The sequence below is a fragment of the Mobula hypostoma genome, chromosome 11 (genome assembly GCF_963921235.1).
Source record: "Mobula hypostoma chromosome 11, sMobHyp1.1, whole genome shotgun sequence".
NCBI lineage: Eukaryota > Metazoa > Chordata > Chondrichthyes > Myliobatiformes > Myliobatidae > Mobula > Mobula hypostoma.
The window spans coordinates 18387622-18403826 of NC_086107.1; the positions used below are offsets into that span (position 1 = coordinate 18387622).

General features: G+C 40.5%; 1 protein-coding gene across 1 annotated transcript in view; it reads left to right on the forward strand.

Moving 5' to 3' along the window:
- The first annotated feature begins 5298 nt into the window (after window positions 1-5298).
- Window positions 5299-16205, forward strand: part of slc6a5 (solute carrier family 6 member 5) — a 68949-nt gene continuing 58042 nt past the window's right edge. The window contains exons 1-4 of the mRNA XM_063061727.1: window positions 5299-5384; window positions 7373-7567; window positions 8420-8911; window positions 9308-9440. Of these exons, the coding sequence (XP_062917797.1) occupies window positions 7565-7567; window positions 8420-8911; window positions 9308-9440 (628 nt within the window). The 5' untranslated portion in view covers window positions 5299-5384; window positions 7373-7564. The remainder of the gene's footprint in view (window positions 5385-7372; window positions 7568-8419; window positions 8912-9307; window positions 9441-16205) is intronic.

The window sequence follows — 16205 nt, forward strand, 5'->3', positions numbered from 1 at the left end:
GAGCCTGAAGACCCACACTCAAAGATTCAGTAGCATCCTCTTCCTTTTTTCATAGTTTTGTTATCTATAGTAATCTATACTGATGTAGGGGTTTCGTTGCTACATCTACGACCAGTCTATTGAAGAAGATGGGGGTGAGGGGTCACTCCCTCCAACAAGCAATCAAGTCCTTGTCAAATGCAGCAGAAGAAAGCAGCAATTGGATTTGGATTAAAAGGAAAGACAACAACTGGGCTGCAAGATGAAGATAGGAGGGTATGGAACTGAGGGGGATGTATCTGGGACGCCAGGTAGCACCGTTGAGCCCTCTGAAGACGTCGTGGACTTATCAAAGAAGGAGGGTGCCCACCTGATGACCCCGATGACGTACCTACCCTCTCTCCTTGACACCACTCCAAACCCACTGCCAACATCGAGAGTGCCAACTTACCATAGGGATTGAAACATCAAGTCCTAGTAGCTCTACTACTGCAGAGCAACAGATTTCACGCCATCTAAGTCGGTGATAACAAACTTGCCTCTGATTCTGAAGTTGTGACATTCCTTGCTGAGCTGCAGGACTAACACCATGCAATATCTGGACGCTGTGAGTGTGATCAAAGGTGATGATGGTGTCTCCAGTAGTCTTTCCAATTCAGCAGACAAGGCGAGTTGACAACTTGTTCTCGGGTTTCCCCGGAGCCAGTAGGATAAGGAGAAGACGTCGCATCTGCCCTCACGGAGAACTCGGACCCAGGTGCAACTTGGACCTAGGACGGATACTGCGGAGTTTCTGCTCCCCAAAGGAGCGTGAACAGACATGCACACCGCAGATGAAGAGGGGAGCACTTGATTCAGAGAATACAACCTGCCCCCCATAGCCCGCAGGCCGTTTCCTGCTGAGACACATGTACAATTCAACGCTGGCGCTCTGAGCCCGAGGCTGTAGGAAGTAATACTTCATTGACAACCGATGGACGCATATGGCAAAAGCGACAGTAAAATGCACATGAACAATGTTCGTTGATTTGGAAACAGCTTCCCCCTGCCACTGGAGTCCATGAACTTCCACTCTCCCGTTATCAACCAGAATGTTCCCACATTTGTTTCTCGCAGTCTATGTGGCACACTTTCACTCTTAAAAGATAATTTGTTATTTACTATGTTAAACGGTACTTCCATCTTGCGCCATCTGTTCCTGGCATCGAAAACAGTGTCAGTATGCACTTAGGCGTGAAGCAATATTGGAACATGTTATCTATACGGGCCACACTAGAGCAACCAGGTCTGTTTAATCGCTGTCTGCCTGCATGTACTTCATACGGCGAATCGGTAATCAAGACATTTCCCAAAGAAGATTGGACCGAAGGGCAAAGTGAACTCACCTACAACGTCCGTTGAGAAACATGGCTGGGGTATTGAAAGCCATTGCACTGTTTGAAGAGTTTATGCAACGCTCACGACGGGAAGGCGTTTCGAAGTAAAACTGCATTGGCTGGTGTTTTCCTACCCCCTCACCCACCACCCCCACATCACCTGTCCATCTCCAAATGTACTATTCAATACAGTTATAGATACTAGCATCGCCACCGTGATAAAACAATGTCAACTCCGATGGAAAGGTCATCTCATACGGATGCCCAACTCACGTCTCTCCAAACCGATCATTTACCCCCAGATGAAGGCCAGCGAGCCCGCGTCCGGTACGTGAAACGCTTCAAAGATGACGTCAAAATCAGCTAGAAGAAATTCAACATCACATGTAAAACCTGAGAAGACGTCCACACTGAAGGAAATTTGTTCAAGAGGAAGTTGTGTTGCATAAGAACGATGTCTGTTGTGCCACAGAGAACAAGCGGCAGCCACGAAAGGCGAGACGGAACATCCAAAAGACCCAGCGACTACCCACAGCTACCATTTGCTCTTGCCAACATTGTACCAGAATATGTGGATCCCGGATCGGCCTCTATGGTCACCTGAGGACCCACCAATAGACAAACCTTTAGAAGGATGTCATACTCAACTCGAGTGATTGGTATAAAGATACACGTTTAGGGGAGTCGCATCTACTCACCGCCAGGACTCTGATTAAAATAATATAATGTTAATATATTAATGACTGCTGAGATTTTACATTACTGATGTCTTATACCGTTGCACGGAAATTTTATTTCTTGCCACCTTCTCAATAATGTTGGACCTCTGGGAAAGATTAAAGGAAATTACATGATCCTTGTGCCCATGTTGTGACGTTTTTGAGTCTTTCTCGTGGCAAAGTTTGAAAAGCTTAAAACAAATTGTCTTGATAAAATGAAGCTGGAGTCATAATTCGAAATTGCGGCTTCCTCTAACATTATCGAACTTTGGAATCAAATCAAATTCAGTGGAAATTGCGAGATGAAACATGTAAACCCAGACGTTGAATGTAAAACTCCGCTGCAAATAACTAACATTACAAGACGTTTAATCAGAACTAAGTCCGGGTTGATTTCACTTGATTATAGTTTGACAGTACATTGAAAATTGCTAACGATAACTTTTGTGTCTAGAAGTATTTAACTTTTTCCAACATAGTCGAAAGCAATACTTCAAGTTCCACCTCAAGTTTATCGTCATGCAACCGTACACATGTATATCGCCAAAGAAAACAATGTTCCTTCGGGCAACACAGTACATATAACCCATACACACAACACTTTTAAATTAATAAGTAATAAGGTGCACTTAAGACACAAGTTAAAAAGTGAACAGTATAATGATACTGGTGCTTCATGAGTGATGGCAGGGTGTTCAGTAGTCTTACCGCCTGGAAATATGTTTACTTTATCCCCGATGGAAAGTTGTTTTACCAATACAATGTCCCAACTAGATAAACAACGAGATCGTGTCGTTTACTTACTTCATTGTTATCTTACTCTTTCATATGATGTGAACCTCCACATTAAAACTCGCCTAGCAGTAAATATGGCCCACTTTTTTCAGAAGACTGTTGTTAAAAGCGACGAAGCGTTGGCGCTGAGGACAACAATTCTAATATTTAAAAAAACATGCTTATATTGAATGGGCGTCATGTCAAACTTGTACATTCCTTTAGGCAATCTCAATTTCATTTTCCATCTTATTCAGTATATATTGATATAAAATAGACAAGAAGAAACCGGATTCTTTCACAAGCTTTGTTCAAATTAAGATATCAAAATTCAGAGTTGTAAATAAATTTATTATCGAAGTACTCCCCTGAGATTCATTTTCTCGCAGGCATTCACAGTAGAACAAAGAAATACAATAGAATTATTGAAAAGCTACAGGCAAACGATGCAAAAGAAGGCAAACTATGCGAATACAAGTAACAACAAATAACAATGACAACAATAAATAAATATTGCAGAGAACATGAGTTCTCATACATACAAAAGCTAAATAATTAAAAGACTCGTTGTCAAGGAAGATAGCATTAGTGCAGATGTAGACGGCAGGTTACTGGCCCATTAAGAAAATCTATGTTACGAAGAATTTCAGGCGAAGACGCGCCACGAGTGCTTTAAGCAAAGATATTGTTAATAACTGAGAGAATCTAATCCTAAACCTGGTGCAAACGCTAATCATTTGCATAAGATTTGTTTGAACACGTTGTTTCTTCCCAAAACCTCGCTAATAATTATAAGGTTTATAAACCGAACAGCTTTGCGATTGTCCAATCTAATTACACGCGTAACCTCAAAATACGTTCGGATGGTGAATCACAATTTGCGTTTCCGCGGATAAAATTCCTATAATCGCATGCGTAATGTTTCATTTAGGCGTATTGCAATATGGGAACTATAATCTCAAGCTATTTTCCTTTGGAATGTTTTAGTAGATATGAAACAGCCAGTATATCTACATACAGCAGAGTAACCTCGTATTTGTTAAGAATGTGAAATAAATAGCACTCACTTCGCTGCCATCCTCTCTGTGTATTTATCATTCAATGATTTTAATCATTGTTTCACTTCAATATTTCAATGGTATTTAAATTACAATGCTAGTCCGTGTAACTTTTTAGTGACAGTAGTCGGAATAGGATAAATGTACCTTGGCTAAATAATTAACATGTCGCTTTTAACTCTGGCCTTTTAAAAAGAATCAGCAGGTTAGACAGCATCTATGGAAAGGAATAAATAGTCGACATTTCAGGCCGAGACCACTCATGAGCTCCTCCAGAACTTTGAATGTGTCACCCTAGATTTCCATCATCTGCAGAATCTCTTGTTTTAAATAAAGAATTATTGGTTTCAATGCATTTATAGATTTGAGATATTTCAAAAAAAACGCGACGCTTCCCTACCCTCAAACATATATAAAGGGGAGGGCAGGAGGGAGAGAGAGAGAGAGAGAGAGAGAGAGAGAGAAAGAGATAAACGGGGGGGGGAAGAGGGAGGGGGAAGAGGGAGAGAGAGGGGGAGGGGGAGAGAGGGGGGAGGGGGACTGAGAGAGCGAGAGAGAGAGAGAGAGAACATTTTGACTTGGTGTTTGCAGACTCCAATCGATGACGAAAAAGTAAGGAAATTTTTGAATGTTGTAAACACAAAAATAGTCTTGGTTTTACCGGTGGCATCTTTTCGTTTTCTAAACACAAAACTAAACATGAAATGTTGCTTTAAACTCTTAAAAAAAAAGATATGTTCAACAAAGTTTCATGAGGTTGACGCTGTTGCGACAGATAGCTTACTTTTAGATACGTTTTGCTAACTCGGTAATGATGACCGAGCCGTTTTCTGTCCGACAAAAATGTCTTTCAATCTAACGATAATGAGTTCAGATGATATTGAATTTGATTGATTGCGCATTTTCCTTCAGTCAGAGATTTCCAGAGACATCGGCGACGTGTTCCGGATTCCTACGCAATAGCCTCTGGGGCTAAAGCCCGCTGAGGTCTCTATACACGGTGAGGTCACCTGCTGAAAGAGCACGGCACAAAGACAGTTCATCTTTAACAAAGTCATTAAAAGCGGTATACGCTCTCAGGCGGCTAAGTTAGTGACGGTTGTGTAAACACAAGAGGTGCTGGAAATTCGGAGTAACACACACAAAATGCTGCGGGGACTCAGCAGGTCAGGTAGCATCTATGGGGAGGAATAAAGAGCTGAAGTGTCGTGTCGAGACTCTTCAACAGAACTCCTGGTCTCGGACGGAAATGTCGGCTCTTTGTTCGTCTCCATAGATGCTACCTAACCTGCTGAGTTCTTCCAGCATTTTCTGTTCGTTACTGGTGACGACTACAGTTCTGAACTTTGTTCTGCTCCATAGTGGTAAGGTGAACAGAAGAGTTAAAATATATCGGCGATGGATAACTAAAATCTGTTGAAGTGGGAATATGTAGATATGGTTCAGACAAAGCATGCACAGTTTGAAGTTAAATATAGGTGAGTTTAAGTTTACTTAAAATAATGTAATCATTCATCTAATTGTTGCCTTAGTTTTTTGATTAATTAGTTTAATTTTTAAAACGGCCACCTCTCCTGGGACAAATATCCAACTGATCTCAATTAATCCAATTGTATATCGATTAGACACGTTACTAACACAGGCTAATGTAATAGATTATTTGAAGTATCGCTACTGGCACGTATAATGTGAAGTTGTTGCCTTAGCCCTCAATAGTTAATCAGAGACAGCGCACGGAGGACTTGCAGACTGTTCGCTTTAGGATGTCGGTATTATATAAGGCCAGGGAGCAGCTGGTTTAATGATTGAACGCAATGCAGCAATCCGGCAGTTTTAGGAGAGGGCGGGGTGCAGCGAGTGGGAACATAGTCCGGGGAATCAGAGCGCACATTTCAATTTAAGCTCCAGGAATGTAAGATACATCTGAAGTAGAACCCAGGTTCCAAATCTTAACGTATTCTAACGTGATGCTGGTGTCCACTCAAAGTTGGGAAAGAACAGTTCAGTTTACAGATAGCATCAGACTTTTGCCGCGTTTTAAGCTGTCGATACTTTAAAGCGTGTTATGGATATCGAAATTTAAAGGATTTCTCTTTTTAAACTCGCTTAAATGACTGACTCTGGGTATTTCGTTTACGATAGACCTGTGACCGGGAGCAAAACCTAGAGCTCATCGGACCTAACCGAGTGGAGATAAGAGGCCGGTTCTGCCCCATTTAGAAGCAAAGGACTGACTAGAGGGGAATGGGGGCGATGTTGGCAGGGTGGTTCACAAGCGGTTGGGAGAAAGGTGGGGTAGTGATGTGGAAATATGCGCCGCTGGGCTGGTTCTTAACTCATGATTACAACTCCATGTTTAAAAACTAAGGTTTCCCCTGTGTTCATTGCAGCATAATGATCAGAATCGCGAAGCCTTCCTCAAACTTCTATCGTTGCAATGTCCCGTTCTGTCCACACACGCCAAACGTTCCCCAGTTAAGGTCTGCGCATAATAGAAATTCATCTTCACATCCCCACCGTGAGGAGCGAAGAGCACGAATACTTAAATATTTTATTCACGATATTAAACTTGTGCCAGCAGAGTTTGGACTAAACCGCTTTGACTGGCTCACTTCAATACAAAACGACGCGTACTATGCGTGGCAGTGGGATGGGTGCATTGCGTCAAAGATTACATGGACTATGTTTTAAAGTACGGCCGCTATAAAAATCTAACCCTGGACAAAACGAGCAAATCAACCCATCCCATCAGACCTTTTTAAAGAAAATTGATTATATATTGCATGAACTCCACCCCGTGCCGGAGCGTGGGTGGATGCAGTCTTCTATATAAAGCTATATTTATTCTTAAAGAGCTGCGGTAAAGCGATCTATTTTTACATTTGGCAATTGGTCAACCGGCCGGTAAAGCTGACGTAAATCGGACGCACCCAAAGTTCCTTTCCTGAATCAATTATTCCCCCACAAACTTAAATCTTCCACGATTATAAGAAAATGGCAAAATGTGACGTGTTTCTTCAGGTCTTGAAATATGTGATTTAAATACAACCCCCTCCCCCCAGTAACAGGAAAACAATTAACAACATTAAATGTTTTAATATTGAGGGTGGAAACTCTCAGAAGTTGTTTCATTTAAGATATGGTATAAAGTTATAAAGCGTTGTCCGTGGCCAATAGTACTTAGCATGGAATTTAATAGCTTAAGAAGTTGTTTCATTGAATACTTGCGGTAAAGTTATAAAGCATTGTTCATGCCCAGTACGATTTAGCACGAAATTTAACATCATGAAATAGTTAACGGCTTAATTTTGAGTAATGAATTTTTATTCCTCGCCCACCCCCCCCCCCCCTCCAGTTTATTAATTCGGTAATGTGAGTCATTCCATACGCGCAATCTTTGGGACATATACGTACGTGAGTGACAGCTCGCTAACATTTGCGTCTTTTGTTGTGTGTTTAAAATCAGAATCCAAGGGTAATGATTTATCAAACACTTATTATCAAGAAAATGTCAGACGAAGGGCACCTTGGTATTTACTGACGCACACCCAATCTGCACAGTAACGTACAGAAAGCGCTTGCTCGGAGCTGGGAGAAAATCATTCTAAGTGGCATTTCCCACGGCTTTCCCCCTCCTCAAATCTGCCGTTTCGCAAACATGGTGAGTGACATTGCTTTTCCTTTTAAATCTATTTCTGGATTCGGTTTGTATTTATGTAGACTTAGAGAGGGGATAGTTCTGGTTGGGATTCGAATTAGTTTTCTGAAATTGTCAGGGTGAACTAAGTTTTCTGACCGAAGAACGGTGGAGCTGTCTGTGGTGCTGAACCTGATACAGTAACAAATGGTAGGCGACAACGCGAAAATGTTGTAACTATTGAAAATCTGGGAACATCCTAAAGTAATGTAAGCTTACCCGCAACGCTCGGCATGCATAGGAAGTCTGAATTAAAAACTTCTTTTTTTTTGCTTTAATTTGAAATTTGTACTATAACACTTGGCCCTTAGGCAGGTTATACTTCAGAACAGGCAGGGCTAATTTTTAAAATTGGTATATATTTAATCGACGGGCCCTAGACAACAAAAAAAATGTTTGCTTTCAAATAGTCAATAGTGCAAAGAAGACTGCGATTGCCTAGCATCGGGTAATCGCTACCTACTGCAGTCCCAGGAAAATAACCCAATGCGGGTTCTGAGTGACAGGAAACAAATGGGGCGTTAAATTAAAGATTCGTATCATAATTGTGGAAGAGAGAGTCGGGCACACTGCAATCCGTGAGCAGAAAGCCAAAGCGTTGTGCAAGAGCCGCAGATGGGGAGAAGTGCTTGACAGGGTACCGTTCAGCTGCTGCGTCGGATGGGTCATTTAAAAATTGACAAAATACCTACACATCACTCCCAATATGAAACTTGCATACTCCTTGCCTGCCTGTTCTGCTATTAATTGAATAAATAAGATTGTTTTAAACATTTGACAAGCGCGGTGGTATAATTAGAATTTCGTATTTCACAGGACAGCATAGACCAGGAAGGCATGACCAAGCAAATTGTCAGCGGTGGGGATACTTTCACCCCAGAGCTGCCCAGCAGATTCGAGGGTGCTGGGGTACCCAGAAACAGCCCGGAAACTGAACCACACCTACCTTTAGATGGACAGCAGGCCTCTGTATTCGCTCCTCAGCCCACCGGCTTAGCTCTCAAAGAAGCCAAATCTAACGAATCTGAGACCGTCAAGACTGGGATATGTATGAATGCCTCCACACAACCCAACTCCGCCGTTCGTCTGGATTCTATCGAAATTTTACCCCACAAGGATACTTCAACTGACAACAATGATCACGCAAGCTCTGCTTATTGTAAGATCACCGAGATGGAGGTAAATCGCTCTGCGATAACCACAACGGAGCTAAACGATGCCAAAAGCAGCTGGGTTTCGAAAAGCCCTAGTACGGTGGTCCTGGGAACAGATGGTAATACAGTTGTATTTCCTGGCAATGCCAATAATGTAAGTGTTTCTCGATTTTAATTGTGCAGTGAAATTAACTAAACTGAAACAATATTAACTCCGTTTGAAAAATAGATCCACATAATTATTGAAAAGGGAAACTTTTCTACGGCATTTAAATGTATAGACAGAATACTCGGAGGAAATGTTGCTTGAAGGTTAGACTACTCTAATTCCACTTCATTCATGGGTAATTGTTTTTAAAGTAATTTGTCTCAATGCAGTTCACTTGAAATGCGTATTCACACTCATAGATCTAAAATCTTGTGATTTCTTTTGTATCAAGACTGCATCAAAAAAAGGAATCTGACATTGGGATAAATAATGGTAAATCGTATTGTAACCAGTCGCCATTATTGCAGGTTTGCAGAATGAGCTACATTTTATTTTCTTTAGGAAGATGGAGATGAGAACAAAGCCAGAGGAAACTGGTCGAATAAACTGGACTTTATTCTGTCTATGGTGGGCTATGCTGTAGGACTGGGCAATGTCTGGCGGTTTCCCTACCTCGCATTTCAAAACGGCGGAGGTAAGATCCCAGTGTAGGCGATACTCTGCGACATGCATCGGTCGTACCTCATAGACAGGAGAAGGCACAGGTTCACAAGCATCGGAATAGGGAGCTTGGAGTGGGGGTGGAGATGGTCAGGATATTGCACCAGCAGCTGGAGTAAAATGTTTACAAATATCCTTGGCTTTTTATGAGCAAAGTGAAAAACAGAATAGAATGATTTGCAGTGCTATAAACGAAATGGAGGTTCTATGATTCAGAGACAGACACATCAGTCAGAAAAAAAAGCAAACAATAGCCTTTTTTAAAACAAACAAAGTAGTTCTTTCTCTCGATCTCTCTTCGTTGTTGACAATAACCACTCGAATAGAATTGGTCTCAAACAGGAAAGGAAACCTGTGATTTTGTGTAGGAAAGCCAGGATTTGGGACATTTTAAGATGGAGGGGAGGAGAGCAGATTGGGAATCAGCGAACCTCGAGGATGTTGCCTCTGCATTCTGCGGCAGTCCTCCTCACTGCTGAGGTGAGCAAGTGGTCGTGTGCACTGCGAGAGAGGCCGCTGCATGTTAATACTGATTACATTGACTCCACAAAACGTTAGGTGAAGATCGTACAATCAGATGTTTTAAAAAAAGCCCAAAGGGTACACGCTTTATCAATGTCCAAGATAATTTCACAACATGGTTGTCCACAGTCTAAAAAATCATGGCAACGTCGTTTATTTTTATGATAGTTTATTAATTTGGGATAATAAGTAATCTGTTCGGAAAATATCGGTAACTAGTCAATAGGAAGTATCAAAACATGTAAATATAAGCGTTTTCATCTAAAATAAATAATGTTTGAAATTATATACACCCAAAGTTTAGAAAGTGTTAGAGAACACTTAATTACTCTGTGAATAGTCATAAGGTCCGTAGTAATAGAAGAATGTGTTTCCGTTTACACTAATTCGCATGTAACCCGACACAGTATTAGATCTTTAAGCATGGAGCACAAAAAATGTACATTTACAAAAAAAAAGGATATATCTTCAGTTACAATTTAATTGCAACAAATTTTAACCTGCATTATGTTGTACATACGTGCAATGCATACCCTTATACAGTACGTGCATGGACGAGTATGCAGATGCATCTAACAAACGAATGAGTTATGCTACATGGAAGGGTTCATGCACTTGAATGCGGCACATACTACAGCCGATGTCACGAGTGAATAATTCGTGTTAGCATGTTTACAATAGGTTTGCTTTTGACACGTGTATTATTTTAAATGTGTTGTGCTGAAGTTTCAATTGAATTCATCATTTTGGATCCCAGTTATTAGAAATTGCAACCAATTGAACGAAGCTGAAACAGTTTAAACTGTTTCATAGTAGTGCCGACAAATAATATATTCATAACGCAGACGTGCATTTCTTTGGCATCCACTGGCAGTTCAAATCGAACCGTCGAATTTCCGAACTGGTGCATCGTAAATTCGATTCCCCCTTTTGCATTCCTGTGTGAAAAGCATTCCATGAGTTAATCATGAGTTAATGGCCAATCTTCCCTGCACTATCTCTGACCAGACCAGTACTGTAATATGTTTCGGATCATATTACATTTATCACCAAAACCAAACCTTTACAATACTTGATAATGAATTGCTTACTTGCTGATAGGATTAGTCTCAAGAAGCATTGATGCTTCCCTGGGGCGGGCGAAGCATTTCTGGTGCTGATAAAAATAAGCCTTAGTTTAATTTGAGATCAATAAAACTAAATTGGGCCAATTCTTTTACTTTGTTTTTGTTTTACTAATACGCATGGAAGGACGTGTTAAATTGACACATGGACTAGGTGGGTAAGAATTGCCCAGCACCAGATCTACTCCGATACAGTACCACCCACTTGAGAATGTTGAATTCAACGGTGCTACAAAAAAGCACTTGTATTTTCAAAAAGATAATTTGAATTTCTGCAATCTGCGCAGTCTATCTTTAAATAGGAGTTGCTGAAGGCATTGTCCTAAACCATCTATCCCAAACCATCTATCCAAATAATCGGTCTAGATATCATGAACGAAAATGCGAATGGATTAATAAACAGACGCCTATTAATATTTATAACAGACATTGTAATTAAGCGATGCCGTTAAATTATGAAGCTTTTTGTATCAAGTTTCGAAGAAAATGCGCAGTTTAGGTTGACATCGCTTATTGTTGCTGTTGTGGATTTTAATGACGGCCATATCTGCATACTTGTAAATCAATGTTCTAGAGAAGGTTGTATGATGTTATCCTCATCTCACGAACAGCGTTATCAGCATTCCTGCTCAATGTCACATCTGCATCAGCATTTCGTGCGATATTCTGCTTCGGTTCTTAAAGATAACAGTGGTCAGCACTAGATTCGAGACATTTGCAACAGACCCCACGTGGCATTAGTGCCAGATGACTCTTGCGAAAAAAAGTTGTATTGTCAGTAAAGATTGATGATAAATTATCGCACATATAAGGAAGTGAATTATACTACTGTAGGTAACATTTCTATTTGGAAATAAAAGAGTGATGGATGCTGTACTTACTGTGTGATACATACTGTATTTAGAAAGTTAGTGCTTTGGTCATCATTCCATCTAGTGCCATGAGAGGCATTAAGTCCTACAGTTCATTGTAAGTTTATTTCTTGTGTTTGCGTACCACTATGGAAATACAAAGAGAAATGGTTCAATTCCCGTAACTTGATAAGCGAATGCATTTAGAATTGATAATTAACAATGACTTAGCTATTTATTAATAAAAATTTCTTCATTCAATTATCACCTTCGTTTAATAGAAATATAAATACAGAACCGGGGAAGAGAACGACTCGTTGTCATAACTGAATAGCTACTAATAGTTGGCACTGGATTTTTTTAGATATCGGAGTTGGAATCTAGAGATACTGCGGATTCACCCTTTTTGGTTCAATACAACATAATATATCCAGATTAGCGAACAGGAAATGCTGGAGGAACTCAGCTCGTCAAGCAGCTTCTATAGAAAGGAATAAAGAGATGGCGTTTCGGCCAAGAATCGTCATCAGGGCCTAGAAACATCGACTCGTTTTATTCCTTTCCATAGCTGCTGCTTGACTTGCTGACTTCCTCCAGAATTTTGTGTGTATTACCCTGGATTTCCAACATCTGCAACATCTCTTGTGTTTACCCATCATATCCATCAACTTTTATATGTTTTCTTGATCTGTGGTATGGTTTCATCGTGGCAACATTGATGCTTGTTTTCCTTTTCACAAAGAAGTCACCTCATTTCAGAAGGGCTAGGTTCCCAAAATGCCCAACGCATTTGCGCATTGCAACCTAGCCGGGACAAGGCGCTAACAGCTGAATCACATTGCGATACTGTACTTTCCCCCACATTGCCTCACTAAGGTCATAGTTGAAGTTCTGTTGATACGTTGAAATATTCCCCCTTAAAAGTGCGCAGAAATCGAGATGAAGTGTTTGCAAATATATCTTTCGTCAGTACAGAAGCGCACTTCGATGATGGCCGAGCAACACATACAAAATGCTGGATGAAGTTCCTCCAGCCTGATAAAGGTGTCGGACGGAAACGTCGACTGTTTATTTCCCTCCATAGATGCTGCCTGACCTGCTGAGTTCCGCCAGTACTTTGTGTGAGTGTTGCTCGAGACTCCCAGTGCAGAATTTCGCGCGTCTGTGGATGACATCCGATGTTACTTGGGTGCCTTTATGACGCAATTGGGGACATTTGATCAAATCCAAATATCAAGTGAATTTATGTACTTTTACGTCTGTAAAACGGGGGGGGGGGGGCAAGAAAAATGCAATTGTCTGGAAATGGGTAAAATGAAGGATCCGTTATATGTCTATAACATGATAAGAACGCCATTAATAGTTTAATGAAGATTAAACTATGCAGCAAATCAGCACCAAATGCTGATAAACACACGTTTTCAAAAAGCCTCAAAATGTGTGAGGTAACGTGATGAAAAGAAGTGTATACTTTAGCACAAACATGTTAATTTGGAACTACAAGCAAAGGGGGGGGGGGGGAGGAGGGAGGATTCTGTGGGAAATGAAAGACTTTGGACCGGTCTCAAGGGCCCAATAAAAGCGAATGTACTGAGATTTGAGCTTCAGTCACTTCAGCCATTCGGCAGTAGTTTATAGTATATTTTATGTATTGCACTGAACTGGCGCAGCAAAACAACAAATTCCACGATATATGTCAGTGATATTACACTTGATATTGATCCTAAACTGGTAAATATTGAAATTTCATGAAATGGGAAAAAGTCAAATTTATTGAGTCATGTGGAATAATATTAGGCTTTAAATCAAGGGAAATAAATTGCATCTGGCTGCCTTTTCTATATTTCGAATGAACCCTTCTAGAAGTGTTTACATGGTGTTTAATTTTTATATACCTAAACCAAATTCAGTGAGTTGGCCAGGTATTGTTAAAGCAAACATAATGCTTACTCGATGGCCTTTAGGCGAAACAGTACTAGAATCTCAGAGAACTAAATTTTTTCCCTAAAAAAAAACACCAAAATCTTTTACAACACACACAAAATGTTGTAGGAACTTAGCAGGCAAGGCAGCATCTATGGAAAAAAATTACAGTCGACGTTTCGGTCCGAAATCCTTCGGCTGGACTGGGTTCGGGTTTCGGTCCGAAACGTCGACTGTACTTTTTTTCCATAGATGCTGCCTGGCCTCCTGAGTTCCTTCAGCATTTTGTGTGTGTGTTGCTTGGATTTCCAGCATCTGCAGATTTTCTCTTGTTTGTGACCAAAATCTTATCATTATTTTCTGTTCTATCCCTTACGCCATTTCAGAATGTTATGATGTAAGACAGTAATATGTTTACTGGACTATTTAAAACATTTCCATTAATTCGCAGTATTGCTATGATATTCGTTAAGTCAAATCACGAGCCTTCAAATTTTTCTTGTGTGTGTGTTTGACTCTAACAGCAACAATCTTGTCACGTGGCAACGATTCCCGTTCCTTTAAAATCTTAATTTTAGGATGCTATTTTTATTTATTGGTTTCTATGGGCGTTGCAACAATTATCGTCATCCTGATCTCTTGGCTATCTGTTAAATTTCTTTTTCATACCCGCTGCGGGTTTTCTCCAAATAATCCAAATCCAATTAGAATTTGGAATGCCTAAGGGTCATTCCAATTAAAGCTTTTACTCCTGGAAAATCATGTGAAAATTACGAGATAGTGGTACCTTTCCCTTCGATTTGCTCTTGGCGGCGATCGTTTGGGATGTACAACGCAATCTCATGTGGGACATAACCCAAAAGAAATCCCTGGAATAAATTTCCCACCAGTTTCTCTACTGTATAGCAAAAGTAACAACCGGTGTAAATATCCCGATGAAAGATCTCGGCTGGAATCGTCAACTGTTTATTTCTTTCCATGTGTGTTTCCTGACCGCATTTCGCATGTTTCATTTTAGTCCAGATTTCCGGCATCTACCGATTATCTTGAGTTTGCGGTGTAAATGTCCAACTGATGGGACCTCAAAGGACACAAACACGCTGCCACAGCTGAGGCTCGAACTAGCAACTGCTGCTCGTTTGGGGGGAGGGGGGTGTAGAACACCAAGGGTTGCACTTTATTGCATACGGTCATTTATTGGGGGAAATGATGGCAATAGATTATTTGGATGCGAGTGAGACTTTAATGTAGGATCTTCCTAATCCACAGTCGAGCTGGACGGATGAACTCTATGCATTGCTTGGCCAAGTGTAGACAATCACAGCTGCGTGATTATTCTGCACAGGCTCGTCTTTGGATGCTTGCCTGGACCCAGTCCTACTCTACAAGTTCAGGACTGACGGAACCACCCTCCAGACTCACAGCTGCGTGCTGACTAATGGTTTGGCAAGACTCTCAATTCAAAGGCACCTGGAAATGAATGGCAACTGCTAGGCGATGCCCATAATAAGTAAATTATTAATAAATTAATTCAATACCTCAGGCTTCCTGAGACTTTTAAATTTTGCACGTTTAAAGAAGCATTATTTAATTTGAAGACAATTTTAATTGATACTGCATCCAAGGACAATTCTGTGCTCAAAAAGACTTCCTTTGTAAGCAGTAAGTGCAAACATTTTCCACTGTGCACAAATAAGGCAGAATAGCTCAAGAGTCAGGTTAATATTTTAAAAGAAGATATGTGATATTTTTCCAATGGATTCATCAAGAACAAATGAGGCTATTATAAAAGTATTGTTGTTTAATTCAGATACGCATTATTTCCCCAAAGAAACTGCATTTTTCGCTTCAGATATCCGATAACCAGTATATTTAAAAAAAACTTTTGAACTTTTTTCCACCATTCTTTTAACTAATACATTCCAATGAGAATGGGGCTGAGAGCGATAATAAACTGGCCACGATTGAATAGTGAAACAGACTCAATTGAACAAATAGCTTAATTCCTGACGAAGGGTCTCGGCCTGAAACGTCGACTGCGCCTCTTCCTATAGATGCTGCTTGGCCTGCTGCGTTCACCAGCAACTTTGATGTATGTTGCTTGAATTTCCAGCATCTGCAGAATTCCTGTTGTTTAAGCTTAATTAGCTGCCTGTTTTATGGTCTTAGTTCATAGCAACAATTTCATATCGTCTTCCAAAGTATCTTAAATCTGTGCTTTAATGTTCCAAATTTGCTGGTGAAAATAGTTTTGCCATGTTAACTGCATCAGGAGCCCTTATTAAAGTTCAAAGTAAATTTATTGTCAAAGTACATCAA